Genomic DNA, 17,655 nt, shown 5'->3' with positions numbered 1-17,655 from the left:
GCATCAAATTTTGTTTCGAAATAAGAAACTATATTCTAAACAATAGGTAACCATATTAATGATCAATGAAATTTTGTTACCTGTTTTCTTGATTTTCTGCATTCCCTAATAAAAATACATGTGAATTTAAAAAAAATTATTCACTTCTAAAATATATGTTACCCTCCAAATTCACAATAACATAATATAATAACTATAAATCATTCTTTTTAAATTTGGATATTTTAATTAATTTTCGTCAAATTTTTGTTATTATTACTACTTTTTTTAGAATAATTTTTTGTTGGTTTTTTTTTTTTAAAGAATAATTAGTTGGGTCATACACGTGAATTGGGCTTAATTCTGAGCCTGCAGGCCCAAGTCTGGAACTTCAATAAAATATAATTATTTCGCCCAAGCAGCCCATTATGACCCACTTAGATCTTAGGCGAGGTATATAAACGAAGACCCTCTCGCTCTTACTTCGCCTTCACCGGTGCCTTCCCTCGCTGACTACAGCACACAATCTACAAGTTTATCGTTTAATATTTAACTTTCAATTTTATTCGCTATTAATTTCTTGACAGCAATCTACAAGTTTATCGTTTAATATTTAACTTTCAATTTTATTCGTTATTAATTTCTTGACAGGTGAAGTACTCGAGAGAGCCTGATAACGCCACGAAATGTAGGTTTTTCGTTTTGTGGCAAGATTTAAATCATGGTTTTTCTTGGAAGTGTTTCTTCTCATTTGTTATGTGTCAATCCGCAGCCTGCAAATCTAGGGGATCTGATCTCCGAGTTAATTTCAAGGTATGTTTCTTTTTTTTGGTTGGTTTTTTTTTTTCCATATTTTTTATTTTGTGTAGATTTATGAATTGGATTGTGTTGTTTCTTAGTCAACTTTGTTTAAAGTTTTGAAATTTGTGTGTGCATGAGCTGTGTGTCATGATTTTTGAATACTCGCTGTTAATCGAGGTCCATTATTTGTATTTGAGTATTGGGTCGATTACGAAGTTTAACCTGATGAAAAAAGCAGGGACTTGTTTCCTTTCGTGAACAAGTCTCTCGTAAGGGACAAAAGATTTGCAATGTTATTGGGTGAACCTCTTGAGTCATTCCAATGACTGATGGTTCAGTAAACGATGCTACATTGATGATTTTATGCTATCAATTAATTAACTTAGCATTCAAGGGAAAATTTTAATTTAAAAATACGTTCGTTGGTGAAGGTGATAGGAATTGGTCGAACATGTACTACCTTAGTAGTTGGTACTTACCTGATGAAAAAAGCAGGGATCTGTTGTCTTTTATTGAACAGTTACCTCGTAAACTTCAGGAACAGAAAATTGCAATGTTATTAGGTGAACCTTTTGAGATATAATGATTATTGGTTCGGTAAATAATGCTACAAGTTTAAAAGTATATTTCGGCAAGAGGAGATTTTTTTATCTTGTAAGCAGATGGTACATTTGTTCGTGCAGCATTAAACTATGAGTTAGACATTCAAAATAATTCTTCGTGAAACCGATTAAACATTTTGGTAAAACATTTAAAAGATATGCAAGTTGAATGTGTAGAAACATTTTTAGTTGAAACATTTTATCAAACATTTGGTATGCAATATTTTGGTATTTGAAGGACACCTAAAATGCTTCAACAATTCATTTTTAAAACAATAGAAATGGTAAGTAAATGCAATAAATAAATAAACACGAATTTGTTTATGTATGTTCAGATATTAAGAACTCCTACGTCATCCATTTTTCCTCTTGGGAAGTATCCACTAGAAGACTTTGATTTATACAACACCTTGTACAAACTCATTTCAACTTAGGACTTATCTTTTGTCTAATTGAAGCTCGTAACACACTCTCGATTGTAGGTCACTCATAACCTCACAATCCACATAATGTTTAACGTCTCTTATGCCAAGACTTTAAACACAATCTTTAATATCTTTGTGTGAAGACTCACCCAACTCAACTTAGCCAAGATTGGGGAAAGGCAATATGCGGTTAAAAAGAAAAAAGAAGCTTAACTCTTATGTATATGCGTGAGTGATTTTGTGTGTGGATTTAATCCATTACACTGTATTTATCTCAAATGTATCCTCGCACTTGGACTTGCTCTCATTCTAGCAAATTTCTTCATGTAGGTTGTCCATGCTTTGAATCTCTTTTCAAAACATGTATTTGATCTTCAAGATGTGGTATTTATAGGCTACAACAATGATATATAAGTTAGATACAAAAATACGACTGTTTGAAAGTTTATGTACTTTTCTGATATTCAAACAGTCATTTCTGCCTTGATGGATATTTTTCTTGATCCTAAACTGGTCATTCAGTTTGGCTCCTGGTCAGCTGGTTCAGTTTGGCTCCTGCTCAACTGGTTCAATTTTGCTCCTCTTCTAAGATGTCAGTTTTGCTAATCTGCTCAACTAACCCTGCTCAACTCAACTTGCTCAACTGACCCGCTCAACTGAACCAAATTGATGAGATTTGCTGAAATCAACTTTGCCGATTTCAGTCTGCGCATAATTCGTATCTTTATAGTCATTTATCAATATCTTACACTCTAATTCAGACTTTGATTTGTGAATATGATTTTTAGATCATTGTATTAGCTTCGTAACACATACTGAATTGTTTCATTTGGATAAGTGAGCTGATCAGGCCGACCAAAATACTGCAACTGCTCATATCCAACTGATTGCTGTTTTCATGCAATCAGTTTGGTCTTTAACCGTCAGTTTGGCCTAGATAACATTCGATTTAGCCCAATTGACGTGAAATACGACTTGTCTCAAATTGAATTTTCTATTCAGTTGTTTGACGACTGGTCATTTGCATCACTAAGCTGGGAGATATCATTGGTAGACTGAAGCTTGCCAGATTTTCAGTTTTGCTAAATTCGAGTTTCTGGTTTTATCTTGAATATCAACTTCACACTTAAATATATATGTTGGAAACACAAGAACAAGTTTTGTTATCATCAAAATCAATATTACTTGTCTTTCTCAACCCAACGATTTAATATACAAAGTTATAAGTAAAAACAACTTTCATATTTTCCATAGCTCATTAAATCTCATCAATTTTATAAGGATTTTATTTAGTTAAATCGAATCTCATCAAATTCCGTCATATCATCAAATACCAATTCGATTTTGAAATTCCGTCGTTCCAAACATTAAGATGATATTTCAATTCTAAATTTCGCAAAATCTCATTTTTTCCATGACATTAGACACACTGTTAATTTAAAATTGATTGTACAAGCACGTATTGCATGCCGATTGTCAGTAATTATATACTTACGCATAACACATAGTAATGTTTTTCGTTCGATGCCAAAGAAACAATTTAAGATTCCCTTGCGTTTACATATTAATTTCAACAATGGGATGAAGTACTTGACATAATGAGCTACTAATTAGTAATTAATGATCATCTTTATTGCCATATATGATAAGAATTGAAGTGATAATAAAAATCTAATAACAAAAATTATTGCAAGTTAATTTTAATAAAATTTTAATGATTTTATAAAAAAATATTTTGAAAACGATATTGTTTTGCACCCTTGAATTAACTTAAAATTTCAGATTAATAAAAAATTATGTTAATTCAAATATCACATTCCACCTGCAAATGGATCGCCTTGCTCATAACCAGGTAGACCATGATTTTGGGCCTGGGCTTCTCAGCCAAAATAAGGCAAGATATTTGAACTTGGGCTATCGGCCCAAATCTATCCAAAATTAACACGTTTTATAATAATAAAGACAATATTATATCTTCTCCGTCTGTTCTAATAAATCGACACACTTTTTCCGTCGCCTTCTCCGTTGAGGCGCGTTGCTACTGCCAGTGGTTGTCATCGGCGTAATAGTGCCGCCGCCTCACCCTGCTCGTTTCAAGCCTCAGTTTTCACGCTTCACCTGTCACTCATCACCGCCGTTAACAAGGTAGAAACTTAGCTCCAGAATCAGGGCAGGAAATCACCTTATCTAGGTATTGCTGATTCTTGCTCTAGTTTGTATGATTCTTTGTTATTATTCCTTATTTCGGAGTTATGGAGAAGCAATGAAGAAGTAACTGTATTTAGTATTGAAAATTTGCATGATTTTAATCATGTTTAGATTTTCAAAATTCATTGGAGATCATTCATTAATTTTCTTTTTGTGAGAAGAGTTGACATATTTCTTCTGAAGTTGTGGTACCTCCCTGTAAAGTTGGTTTCCGGGTAGTTAATTTCCTAGACGAACCTAAATCACCCAAGTCTAAAATTACATGCTAGGTTGAAACCATAATATCCAAACTCCATTGCTCTATTTATTCTCTATTTTTTTTTACCTGTTTTTACTGTATGTCATGTGAAGTGAGACTTATCTGAAACAAACTTCATTCTTTGCTGTTCAGTTACAATAAGGTGATACCGCATCACCACAGTTTTTTATTTTTTATACAGAGCATTGCACAAGTAATACAAGAAAACTTGTCAGCTATACATTAGAATTTGGTGGTTAAGTTTTTGTAATAGAAGTGGTGGTATTGAAGTTCGGAATGGGGGCTGAGCACGAGGACAAAAAATCAACAGTGGATGCCTATGATGCGAGGAATCATGGTGAGGGCTCCGGGGGAATTTCTACTATGGATTGCAGCTCTATAAATAACCCAATTTTATTTCCTGACACGAGTATGCAATTTAATGTCGTTGAAAACCCTATGGAATCAGAACTAGAATCAGAACAAGATGTTGAAATCAATGAGACTTGTGAAGAAGGCGATTCCACTGATGATGATGATGAAGAGTGCACATTCCTGTTTCAAGGGGAAATGGACCCTATGACATTTGTCGAAGAGGACAATGCCTCTGAACTTCAACCCTATCAGCGACTTGAACAGATACAAAATGACTATGAGATCCTGGCAGCCAAGAAACGCCGCACTCTTGATCACGAAATATGGTATGTAATATATTTTTAGCTGTGACATAGTTCATTTTGCTTTGCTTGATTTCACAATTCTATGTTTATCAATAATTTTTTTTTCTCGTTTAAAAAATTAGTGAAATTCCAGCGAAAAGGTTTAGGCAGGAGGAGTTTCTTGGAGCAAGCTTTGAGGAAATAATGGAGACCCTCAACTTTGGAATGAAGAAAAAGTCAACAAAGGTATCCATAAGTTTCTTACGTTGTTTAAACTCCAGTGTGTTTCTCAATACGTGTATCCGATCATTTTTTAATTTATGATTTCCCTGTATAGCGATATCTTGTGATATTTTCTTGAAACTTCGTTTTAACATAAATGGAATGATCGATCTTGGTTCCTTATCATAAAGTTGGGATATACACTTGAGTACCGCTACCCTCTCACTGTTTACAATGATTTCTGGTTGTGCCATTGCACTATAAACTGGGAATTCATGGCGCCCTTTTGATTCTCAACTTGAAATCCGAATTGTAGGCTTTCATATATTTTCTTTCTTGGTGTCTCTTTAATGTTTTTTGGAGAGAAGCCTGAAGCTCATTGTTGCATAATTGAAATGAAGTATATTTGGTATCGTTAAAATTTCCTTAAGATTAATATGTTACTCTATGAGAGTATTTACACATTCAATTTTGGCACTGATATCAGTCTAAAAAAAGGGGAAGGAAAAAGGGATCAAAGAACAAAGTCAATCCAGAGGTGACTCGAAAACTTGGTGATGCAACACTCCACTATGCATATGGCCATTTTGAAGAGGTATATCCTCTCTCACTGCACCGTCTGTCTCCAATATTGTTAATAAATGCTTTTTGTCTTCCAGTTTTCCATATTCCAATGCATTATGGGACCTTTTCCCATTAAATTTCTGCCAATGAAGATGGAATAGTAGCAGTTTTGTTTTGATTTTTGGAGTTGTAAACTGACTTGGGATTTTCATTTTCTTGAGAAATGTGTGAAGTTTCTGCTGTATCATGCATGCTAATTTTTGATTTCTAAAACAATGAACTTATGTTCTCTGTAAATGTCCTAGGCTATGAGCAAATTTTGTTGGCTCTCTATAAATTAGGCAATAATGACCTTATGGATTTTTGATTAGTTTCTTATGTTCTAAATGCAAAAGTATTGATGCTGGTTTGGGTCGGTATCCTTAGTCCTTGTTGTCTCTTTCCATTTTTATGACATTTGTTATGGAATGCCATTGCTTGGTTCATTGTTTGTTTGTGTATGTAGGTAAAAGGAATCAGTTATCTTCCTAAGTTGAGCACAATACCTTCTCTTTCTTGATAATTAGTGATTTCTGATATTGCTAGAGTATTTCTATGGATTGACTCAATTTGTGTTTTCTATTTCTGCTTATATTTCTATATTGTAGGCCATATGTGTGTTGAAAGAAGTGATTCGCCTTGCTCCGAATCTGTCTGCTCCATACCATCAGCTTGGACTTATTTATAAGGCAATGAATGATAGGAAGAAGGCCTTGAATTTCTATATGATTGCAGCACATTTGACTCCGAGAGATGCTTCTTTGTGGAAACTCCTTGTCACCTGGTCAATGTAAGTTACCTCTCTTAGTTTCATCAATCAGCCTCTGAATGTTTTGGTTAACTAATTGTTTATTCCATTTGTTGCGCTTACATGTTTGTGATTACAATTTCCATCGTTCTATAAAATTGCATTTTGTTCTTAACTTATTTGCGTTAATGTTGTTTGCATGATCAATCACTATTCAGCTAAGTTTTAATACCAACTAAATATGTTGTAGCACATTTGCTTTTAGTCATAATGTCATATTCATGCAATCTTTTTCATTCTTCATACTTTGCTCCATGAGTGATTTTTCTAGACATGGGTTGTCGCCACAGTGAAACGTGAGATTATGTTGTAATGTATTGAAGAATGTGTGAAATCAAGAACTGACACACATTTCATAAATCAGAATCTAACAAAAGCAACTAGTTTTATGGCCACAACCGATGATTATGTAGGACCATAGTTGGGGTTCACTCACTAACAATAAAATATACAAACATCTAACAAAAGCAACTAGTTTTATGGCCATATATTGTCGTTGATGCTTGTAACTTTGTGGCGGAATACTCATCCGCACTTAACATGTAATCTTTAAATATTCTAATAAATTTTAGTTTCCTATCAAAAAAAAAAAAGCCTTTTCCAATTCTTTTAAAAAATTTCAGGCCAAATAGATTAAATTTAATGTAGCTAGATCTGGAAGGCTCCTTTTTTATGGAACGAGATGTGGGTCCAAACAAGCAGGGTTGATATGTAGTATATCTTCAATTACGAAATGTTTCAACTCAATGGTTGTAGGTTTAAGCAAAATATTGGGTTGAACCACAAATTAATAAGCTAGATTCAGGTGAGAAGTTCTAATCACATCTGCAGTCTTTCTTGGGGTGTTCCAGACTCCTTGAGGGGTCAATTGTGATTTTGTCTGTTTGATACTAGGTTGAAACAGGATCTGTTGCTGATACCTGTAATTTTTGAGAAAAAAGAAACAACATGATAATGGAAGAGTGCTTTTTTCCTTTGCAAGATAAAGGTTTTATAATTGTATAACGAGATGCACGAGGACCAAATGCTCATTTGATTGTACAGTTTGTGTCCAAAATTATTTGTGAGTATTTTCATATGTAACTGTCTCAAAAGAACCTTTTTCATGCAGAGATGAACGCCGAGCCTTTTTATTCTGAGAATTTCATGTTGCATTCAACTTACGATGCTCCGTGTGTGAAAACATAATCAGATATGAAAATAATGCAAAATGTACCAGGAAGAGTTGCTTTGATATGAATTGCAAAGTAAAGTGATGACCTTGGATAGCATTGACGCCCTTATGCCACAGTTGAAAAGGCTTGAGATTTCTACAATTTTATGCTATAATTTTGCCTTGGTATGTTTTTGAAGAAATAAGAATTTTTCTGAAGGGAAGTAGAAAGTAGAGACGGATAATTTACTAACTTATCTCTGTGTGAACAGTTGACTAGAACATTAAACATTTTGATGAAAAAAAATATGTATAGTCTAAACTAGTCATTAGAGCTAACAAAATATACTCTGAGTCTGTGTGAGCAGTTGATTAGAACATTAAACATTTTGATGAAAAAAAATGTAAAGTCTAAACTAGTTATTAGAGCTAACAAAATGTCGCCCAAATGGATTTGGTCTACATTTAACTCAATTCTAAGTGGGCTCTATGATTCATGATGGAGTGGATTTTTCCTAGATCGGTCATCGGCGCGAGTATGTTTCTTATAGATTTGAGTCTACCTAACGGCAGGAAGTGTAAGATTTTTTCGAATGAGATCATCCATTGTGTGTTTTGGTCCATTTGGCTGGAGCGGAATATAAGAATATTCAACAACAAGGAAGACTCTTGTGACGAGTTGTGGGAGAAAATCAGATTTAGAGTGGCCGCTTGGTCAAAAAAGTTGGCAGACTTGGTCATTTTAATATTTCCGATATAGTCAGGGATTGGAGACTTGTTTGTTTTTGACGAAAGTATGGACTACTGTTTGCTAATTGCGGATATCTTATCCGCCTCCTTGTATTATCTTTCTTAATCTTATAAAATCTTGTTTCATATAAAAAAATGATGCCTTTGTACAGTCGTGGTTAGTAATTTTGTGATTCCATATATAAAGCAATATTGGATCCATTTGTTCACATTAAATACATATGCTTCCAAATGTAAAATTTGTGTTTGCTTGCATGATTAGTATCCAAATTGTGTTTGCTTGCTTGATTAGTATCCAAAGTTCTGTTGAATGTGCTTTCTTTTACCCAAGTTGGGTTAAAATTCTCAGATTAAGTGAGTTGTTGACTTCCGATTTACATTACCTGCAGAGAACTTGGGGACAAAAAGCAGGCAAACTACTGTCTTGGCAAAGCTATAACAGCAGATCCTGAAGACATTGATCTTCAGTTTCAGCGAGCATCTCTCTTTCTTGAGCTTGGAGAGCATCAAAAGGCTGCTGATTCGTATGAGCAAATCTCACGCCTTTATCCTGATAATGTTGAAGTTCTTAGAAAAGCTACACAGGTTCGAATTGATTTGATTGTTGATTTTTTGCTCTTTGAAACAGCAAATTTATTTACTTGAGTTCAACTGAAGTACAAGTACTTAAATTTTTTTTATCAGCAGCAATGATCATGTAGAGATTATTACTGATTTCAACTCCTTTTTATCATATTATATTATCACAGACGAGTGAGAGGTTTTCCAAGTCAGAAATGAACTTGAATTTTCTTTCTTGTTTCAGCTTTACCAAAAATGTGGGCAAAATGAGCGAGCAGTCTGTATTCTGGAGGACCATCTCAGGAATCACAATCACATAGACGATCCTGTTCTAAGTTTAATAGATATGTTAGCTTCAATACTCATGGAAAGCAATGCATATGCCAAAGTTCTTGACCATATCGAACATACACAGAAGGTTCACTCTGCTGGAAAAGAAATTCCATTAAGTTTAATGATCAAGGCTGGAATTTGCCATGTTCATCTGAGACAAATGGAGAAAGCAGAGGTTTGTCTGTGCCTAATATTGCCACTTTCTTAATACTATCTTACCTTATTGTAACACATTATCCCGATAATTCCTTGTTTAGTCATATGTTAAACCACTAATATATAAGGGACACGTGGAGATACTTTTAATCGCAACAAAGTATAATTATCTGGGCAGTTTATATTGGTGATAGCCATGTAAGTACTTTTGAAATATTCGTAAATAAACTTGTCTGCATTTATTGATGGGTGAAACCCGTGAATTAGTCAGGTAGATTTTGGCTATATTACTTTGGAATCAAAACACAAACCATACATGTGCATTTATGTGGTCTTATGAATCTTATTACCTCCATCGAACAATTCAACTTTGCAATAATTGTTACACAAACAAACCCTAATGCTTACTATTCAAGAGTCTGCTGTTTAAAGTCAGAGAACGTATCATACCAGTTTATACTTCATTAGGATTTTCCTAGGTTTGTTAGGATTCGTGTTTGGTATATTTTCTACTAGTTTTTCTCATTATTTCCCAAAATATAGAAAGAGTAAGACCTTTGCCAGGTTACAGGACTGAGACAGGTTGAGATTGACCTTCCGTGAGTGTCTCTTAGTAGCCATCTTCATAATCCTCAAAACAGTCGCATATAGTAACCAACCGGATAGGGCCCAACGCTGAATCATGGCCTTGCTAGTTCAATCCATATCTGAATGCTACAAAGAATAAAATCTCTAATACTTAGTAATCATGAAATTAAAATTTACTACTTCCGATGTAGTTATGAACATGACGTTTTTTTTTTTTGCAATGATAACCTAATAGGAGTGGTTTTAACAATCTTTGAGCAATATCACATTTGTAATGTTGTATTATGCAGCTTGTCACTATCCATTATTTCAGATTCTTTTGCGTATAATTTAACTTCTTTCTCGATTCTTTTGTGGTTTTAATCTCAAGTAGGACTGCGATTGTGTCTGGACTTTTAAATTTTTAATTCACTTGTATGCATTTTTTAGATTGAGAAATTAATTCATTAATAATATCTGGTGAGAACCAACCCCACATAAGGTTCAAGTTTTTTCTTGGATCGTGGCGCTAGGAAAATTACCGACTTGTGTCTCTTACAAAAGAGATGGCCTACTTGTGTATTATGCCCGAACTGGTGTATGCTCTATCGGAAAAAAGATGAGAATCAAGATCATATACTTATTCACTGTGCATATCCGAGGAATATATGGTGCAGAGTACTACGGGAGATAGGGTTGGAGTGGATTTTTCCGAGAGCGGCGCGGGATATGTTTTTGATCGAACCTGGTTTACCTAATGGTAGGAGATGTCGGATATTCTGGAATGATGTCATTCACTGCATGTTTTGGTCGGTTTGACTAGAGAGGAATAGAAGAATATTCAACGATGAGGCAAAATTTTGCGATATCGTGTGGAAGAGAATAAAACTTATGGTGGCAACATGGTCTACAAAGATAGCTGAATTCAAGCATTTAACTATTTCGGAAATAGTCAGGGATTGGAAATTGTGTTTTTATTGATATTAATGATTTTTTACGGTCTTTTGTCTTGCGGATATCTTATCCGCCTATAGTGTAACTTTCAATAAATTTTAATAAAATTGAGCTTCTTATAAAAAAAAGAAATTAATCTTTTGTCACTCTCTAGGTTTTTGAAAAGCTATAGGTATGTTTGCGTCAAGTACCTGAGCTGTGAGATGGTGAAGTGTTTGGTTTCTGAATAAGTCATATGCAATTTGAACCTTTTTTTTGCTTTTACTCATGTTTCCTGCATGTGCTGGTAGAAAATATTTGCTTGCAATCAACAAAAACATGCTGATAGTTTTAATTAGGAAAGGAGTTTGAACAGAGAACCAGTGTATTTGCTATTTATTCTTGTCCTTCCTTGATAAAGTTGATTTTCCAATCAATTCAATGTTATACATTTTCTCGATCCATGCAAAATTGCATCGCAGGCTTTATTCAGTGCGTTACAAGCAGAGCACGCATCTGCTCACCCTCAGTTAATCATGGATGTTGCAGACTCACTAATGACTGTTGATCAATATGAATCTGCATTGAAGTACTATATGATGTTCGAAGGAGAGGGGAATAAATATAATGTAAGGAAAATCAAATATTCTCATGATATTTAGTACCTTTTTTTGATAAAATATTATCAAGCCAAACAAAATTGTCAGTGCTTGTTTCTTCAATGTTTTTGATGATCATAACCATGATGCTTCTTATTATTTTTTTGCTAGTGCTGCTGCTTATTATTATTTTGCTAGTGCAATAACTTATGCATCTGAATGTCTTCAGAGAAGTATCTTAGAGCACTAGGATGATACTGACTAAGGGCTTTTTGTATTCAATTCATCTTAAATTTAGGGCTATTTACATTTGAAAATCGCCAGGTGTTGTGTTTCTTTGAAGAAAAGAGCTCAAGCTATTGAATATTATCACAAAGGTAAGTGAATCAAATAACGAAGTCTAAAACTTGTAATTGCCTGGTCTTTTCTATGCTTCACGTTGTATCTTGTACCCTACTTTTGTATTGTTTCACTGAAGTATATGATCAATTTAAATTGTGTTCAGCTATTCAAAAACTTAATGATGGTGTTGATGCTCGGTTGACTTTGTCATCTCTTCTTCTTGAAGACGGTAGAGAAGATGAAGCAATCTCTGTGCTGTCACCTCCGGTAGAAGCAGGTATACTTCTCTCTTTTGGCCTTTTTTAATAGGACATCTTATCATTTATCACTTTCCTAGTAAGTGGTGTTTTATTTTCAGAATCAACTCCTGCCCCAAATTCAGATGTGTCTAAAGCATGGTGGCATTGTGGGAGAATAAAATTAAAGCTTTCTCAAATTTATAAAGCTAAAGGGTCTTGTGAGGCTTTCGTAGATGTAATTTTTCCTGTAATTCGCGAGACTTTGTTTCTTGAATCAGTTCGGCGAAAGGTAACGTTAAATTACATCCCCTCTCCCTGGTCTATGTTCTACCCATCTGTGTTCTTTTTTCCATTGTCAGCTGACTTGAAATGAAACTTCTGTGGATAAAGTTGTATCTTGTTTGTTAATTTATGAATGTTTTGAAAGAACTACCTTCAGTTATATGAGTAGCAGTACAAAAGTAAATCAATATATCAATTCTCCATCCTTGCTACACACGGTTGAAGGCTTCGCCATCAATGGTTCTTTCTACTTTCTAAGCTAGATACTTATTGTCGAGAACCTGTGATGAATTAGATTATTGTAAAAGTCATCTTATTTTTCTTAATCCAAGCATACCAAGTACTTCAGATCTCATAGAGTTCACATTTCATGCTGCTGCAAATCTTGAAATTTCAGAATTACTGTCACATTAGCTGAAGGGATCCAAATGGCAGTTCTTCCAAATTATTCACTCCCAAGAGAAAAGGTTTTTCTGTTTGGATGTGAAGAGTTACATTATTGCAAAAACATCCGCAAGTTGCTAATTTATCTCTCTGTTTCTGGTAGGGAATTGTGCATCTAGAAGTTGCCCAATAAAAAAAGATTACATAGCAAATGACAAAATATAAAATTTTATTTGGACACAAAAAATTTCATTCGTGACCTTAGGTGTGGGATGGAACCAGAGCCTTCAATCCTATTTAATTCTCTGCGACGGAACCAGAGCCTTCATATTAGATTAGATACATCGTGGCGATTATGCCCTACATTTGTTGATTTGTGTTCCATTCTTGATGGCACATTTAATATTTAGGAGTACCATAATAATTTTAGAGTTTCAAATCTTCATTTGGAATCAGGTTAAGCCCAGGAAACGATTGTCTAGAAGTGTTCTTTCAGAGAGGGCTAAAGTACTGGACGATCATCAGACTGGCCGTGTATTTCACAGATTTAGGCCCGTAGCCTCATCTGCAGATTTGTGAGTTTTTTGGCTGAACACATTTCTAGTTTGATGCCTTAATTACCTATCTATCCATCGATTGACCAATCAATCAATCAATCCATGGATAGGTATATTAGATACTTAAGAGGAGTAAATAATAGTGATCATTCGATCCTTGCTAGTTGTAACTACAGTTACCTGCCAGTGGGACATAATTTTCTTCATGTTAATAAAATCGTAGTATCAGGCAGCATTTTAAGTTGGAATAGTGGCAATGATGAGACAGAATACTTGGTAAATCTACATTCATTTGTTATAGTTTAGTTCTATAATTCACTATTAATCTAATTGGCAATTGTATGTTAGTTTATTACTATTGACGTGTAACTAGACCATCCTTTACATGGGCGATATTGTCTCTGTCTGCAGCAATTCTCCTAAATATGGATTCCGAAATGCCAAAAAGGGGAATTTACAATTTTTCCTTTGTCAATGTGCTGATCCCAAGTCCTGACCAAAATTTATGGTGGGCCTAGCTGTGGCTTACAAAAATTGAATTCAGTATGCTCTAGTGGCTGAATTCTATACGTGGCTTTTCTTAGCCCTTCTAAAAGTAGCTGCCTCATAATTGTTTATGCTCCATATATTTGCTTTGGGATGCGATGTCCTTCTATGACGACATCCAATCTATATACCGACTCGAGATGTGTACGTCAGCAGGAGTAAACAATAAGAGTTAAAAAGAATGAATTGCGATCTTTTTTTGCATTAGTCATGCTTTGACTCCTTGATGTTGGAAAATACTTTGCTAGTGTGAGTCAACCCTAAACATGTTATGGCTTGAAGATGTTACATCTGCGTGTTAAATAATTTAATGAATGTTCCTATAAGGATGGAAGCTGTCAGAGAAAATAGCTACTGCTATGTGATTATAGTTTTAATGTTGGAATAGGTCTAAAGCCAGCAGGGCAAAGAAATTGCTTCGGAGGAAAGATGCAATAAAGGAAGCAAAAAGGGCTGCAGCGTTGGCTGCTGGAATTGATTGGGAGAGTGATGATTCGGATGAAGAATCTCCAGTAAGGAATCAAAACCGTGACCTGATTAAATTATAATTGTTCCCTTTTGGATTATATAGATATGACCTACTCACCTGTTTTTCATTTTGATGCAATTAATAACTGGTTCAGCGATTGTTTCTGGAACCCCCTTTGCCAGATCTTCTAAAAGATGAAGGGCATCATCATCTGATTTTAGACGTAAGCCTCCAATTCACCATCTTCTTCCCACTCTACCGACCCTTTGTCTCATTTTTTCAAAGTTTGGTTTTGTCTCTCCTATCTGTTTCAACAGCCCATGTTCCAGTGAACCTGCACCAGGTATCAATGTTACTGGATCATGTTGGCATTTAATATCGGTAGACCTAAAAACTTACTGGGGCTGATCAAGTTCACTAGGATAAGATAGAACTTGAGAGGAAGAAGGGAAAAACTTGTAATTAGAGCTGTTTTGCCCTATATTATCTCTCTTGTGCAATTATGTATTTATTTGTCAGATTGCCTTCAAAGAACATAAAATCAAGAAACGGCTTCAGAACATTTTTCTCTATTTCTTGGTGAGCCAATCTTAATTTGATGTTGTAATCTGTAAACATGATGTGAATCTCAGTTACTTGTTAGCCTGCAGGGCGAGGCATCGAGTAGCTTGAAAGAAATTGCTGATAACACAGACATATTTTAAGAACAGAAATACATAGTAAACAGGAATGGAACTGAAGGTCCTGCTAACATATTTCCTTTGCATTGATAACATTGACAGCATAAGGCATTTGGTAAATCATTTGAACTTGAAAACAAATAAATATTCAGAATATATGAAGAGCCGATTAAAGATAAGAATTAGATTTGATTGTGGTACTTGATGCTGTGCTATATTATTTAATCATATGATTACTTCCACATGTTTCTCTTTATATTTTCCTAAATGTGTTCATCCCTGGTTAGAGTTTGATTTTATATATGATCTTCCATTAACACTGTTGTGTGATTAAAATTTTCTTAGTAAAATCAATTTCTTTAGTTATGCAAGTCATTATCATCCTTGAGAAGGTATTGGGATGCATTAGAGATCATCAATCTTTGCTTGAAAGTGGAATGCAATACTTTTTCTACTGAGATGAAGGAGGAGCTTCGAACTCTTGGAGCTCGTAAGTCTTGAAATTATGAAATAACTGTAGCTACTTTTGTAGATCTTCCTTCATGTTTGGTTCTTTTATTTCAGTAGTGACCGGGGCTTCGTTATTACTTGGGAATAGGTGCATTGTAATTTTTTAGAAGTTCTAGATCATTTCCTCGTCTTTGAACTTGTAGGCATAGCATATAATCTTGCTGATCCTGCAAATGGGTGGGATTGCGTGCGGTACCTTGTCAGTCAGCATCCTTACAGCTTTGCTGCCTGGAGTTGCTACTACAAAGCAGTATCAAGGTAACAATGCCTATGTTCTACATTTATTGTTGTTTTGCTAAAACATATCTATTTGCGTCTAATAGACGATGTTAATCAGCTAATGGTGTTTTGAAAAGGTTTAGCCTTCTAGGTTCGAGAACTCTTAAGCTTGTTAACCACTTTACATTTCACTGTGAAGTCAGCGTGAGACATGTAACAAGATACCCCAGCAACATATCGATTTCAGCATGATAAAGTGTGAGTTTATGGCTGGTAATATAAACTTCCATGAAGCAAAATTCTATTTGGAGGCATTATGAGACTCTCGAGCTTGTATACGATAATTTCCAGTTGTGTGCTCTCAGTAATTCCAAGTTATGAGTTGTTCTCATTGTGGAAGTACATGAGTAAGCTACATAAAACCTCTCCCCAGTTAATCCACGGCCCACTTTGGTAAAAAAATCCTTCGATTTCAGACCATTTTAAAATTTCCATAATTGGATTCAATCAAGTTTTAATTTTGAGCTTTCAATTCAATCTTGAATGCACATTCTATGAACCCACTGAAACTTAGTCTCTACAACTAATTGTAATGATGAATCTTTTGCATGTCATGCACATGATTAAAAAAGTTTTGATTGATACATTCACATAATTTTTGTTGATTTGCCTCTGGTCTCTTTTTATTTTTATTTTTTTTCCTGTTGTAGATTTGGTATTCGATTCTCGAAGCACAATAAATTCCTACATAATATGCGGACAAAGCACAAAGATTCTGTACCTCCAATTCTTATTTCCGGGCATCATTTTACCATGATTAGTCAACATCAAGCAGCTGCTCGAGAATATTTGGAAGCTTATAAACTGATGCCTGACGATCCCCTTGTCAACCTCTGTGCTGGTATAAATCTTTTGCTAGAAAACATCACGTTGAAAGTTCCAGATATTAAACGCCAGTATTTTTTTTGCTTGAAGTGACTCCGGAGATGCTCTAATGAAGCTTTTCATTTTCTTTAGGTACTGCCTTGATAAACTTAGCTCTAGGCCACAGACTCCAAAACAAGCACCAGACTGTACTTCAAGGACTTGCTTTCCTCCATAACAACGCCCGGCTTTGTAAAGATAATCAGGTTTGGCTGTATTAAGACTTGAGATCAAATGATGTCTATAACATTTGCTCAAAATCGGTATTTATCTGTTCAGTTGTCTCTGGTGATTTAGGATTTTGAAGCCGGTTATGTGTTGTTTTTTTCCCCTTTCACATAGTGTGGAGCAATAAAGTGACCTTGAACTTCAATTGCAGGAATCGTTGTTTAACATTGCTCGGGCATATCATCACGTTGGTCTAGTTACTTTGGCTGTTATTTATTATGAAAAGGTTTTGGCAATCCATCAGAGCGACTTGCCCATCCCAAAACTTCCAGATGAAAATCAAGATACAGATACTAAAAGTCGAGGCTACTGCGATCTTCGGAGAGAAGCAGCTTATAATCTGCACTTGATCTATAAGAAAAGTGGGGCTTCTGATCTTGCTCGGCAGGTCTTGAAGCATTACGTTGTAGTTTGATGCGGACCGTTCAAGCCACTGTCCTGTGTGTGTATATATATGCCTTTGCAGGGAATAATATAATTTGTCCATATGAGCATCACTCACTTGCCTATAATTAATTATTTTCTTTTAAAAATTTCTTTGTCGTCTTCCCGAGTCCAGTTTGCTCCAAGTCGATTACATTGAATTATAAAAAATACGGTTTTCGGTTCGATTCGATTGAATCAGTATAACATCGACATTTTCTCAGACTTCTTTACATTTCAACTTTATCAATGCTG

The 17,655-nt window shown here is 34.8% G+C and overlaps 1 protein-coding gene and 2 non-coding genes across 12 annotated transcripts; all 3 read left to right on the top strand.

Annotated features, from left to right (window-relative positions):
• The first annotated feature begins 505 nt into the window (after positions 1 to 505).
• On the top strand, positions 506 to 17,510 carry LOC142524154 (uncharacterized). 10 transcript variants are annotated; one of them, XM_075627954.1, is made up of 22 exons: positions 508 to 667; positions 752 to 792; positions 4,456 to 4,611; positions 4,723 to 4,954; positions 5,056 to 5,158; positions 5,622 to 5,729; positions 6,346 to 6,527; positions 8,838 to 9,033; positions 9,254 to 9,517; positions 11,481 to 11,627; positions 11,896 to 11,974; positions 12,103 to 12,216; positions 12,298 to 12,467; positions 13,301 to 13,419; positions 14,336 to 14,461; positions 14,567 to 14,639; positions 14,936 to 14,995; positions 15,460 to 15,586; positions 15,750 to 15,864; positions 16,536 to 16,726; positions 16,843 to 16,955; positions 17,129 to 17,510. In XM_075627954.1, exons 3-22 carry the CDS (start codon positions 4,551 to 4,553, stop codon positions 17,390 to 17,392), a joined length of 2,844 nt encoding a protein of 947 aa, XP_075484069.1. In that variant the 5' UTR covers positions 508 to 667; positions 752 to 792; positions 4,456 to 4,550; the 3' UTR covers positions 17,393 to 17,510. The 10 variants fall into 10 exon arrangements, 9 of the variants coding, with proteins under 9 accessions (XP_075484063.1, XP_075484069.1, XP_075484070.1 ...); XM_075627948.1 differs by having other exon boundaries at positions 506 to 667; positions 4,456 to 4,954; XR_012814847.1 differs by lacking the exons at positions 508 to 667; positions 752 to 792 and adding exons at positions 3,787 to 3,998; positions 16,025 to 16,083 and having other exon boundaries at positions 4,456 to 4,954; positions 17,129 to 17,225.
• On the top strand, positions 1,009 to 1,135 carry LOC142525732 (small nucleolar RNA snoR74). The gene has a single exon (XR_012815184.1). It is a non-coding gene; the product is annotated as a small nucleolar RNA snoR74 (small nucleolar RNA).
• On the top strand, positions 1,266 to 1,395 carry LOC142525733 (small nucleolar RNA snoR74). Its single transcript, XR_012815185.1, has one exon. It is a non-coding gene; the product is annotated as a small nucleolar RNA snoR74 (small nucleolar RNA).
• Positions 17,511 to 17,655: the final 145 nt, after the last annotated feature.

This window comes from Primulina tabacum, chromosome 14 (genome assembly GCF_025594145.1).
Source record: "Primulina tabacum isolate GXHZ01 chromosome 14, ASM2559414v2, whole genome shotgun sequence".
NCBI classification, from domain to species: domain Eukaryota; kingdom Viridiplantae; phylum Streptophyta; class Magnoliopsida; order Lamiales; family Gesneriaceae; genus Primulina; species Primulina tabacum.
This window is presented reverse-complemented; position numbering and strand designations above follow the sequence as displayed.

What these genes read in the sequence shown, in the direction of transcription:
- LOC142524154 (XM_075627948.1), top strand. Translation starts at nt 4,551, where the DNA reads ATGGGGGCTGAGCACGAGGACAAAAAATCAACAGTGGATGCCTATGAT. An exon ending in TTCTTAGAAAAGCTACACAG is followed by an intron (nt 9,034 to 9,253) that starts GTTCGAATTGAT and finishes TTCTTGTTTCAG; the next exon opens with CTTTACCAAAAATGTGGGCA. An exon ending in TCGGATGAAGAATCTCCAGT is followed by an intron (nt 14,462 to 14,566) that starts AAGGAATCAAAA and finishes TTAATAACTGGT; the next exon opens with TCAGCGATTGTTTCTGGAAC.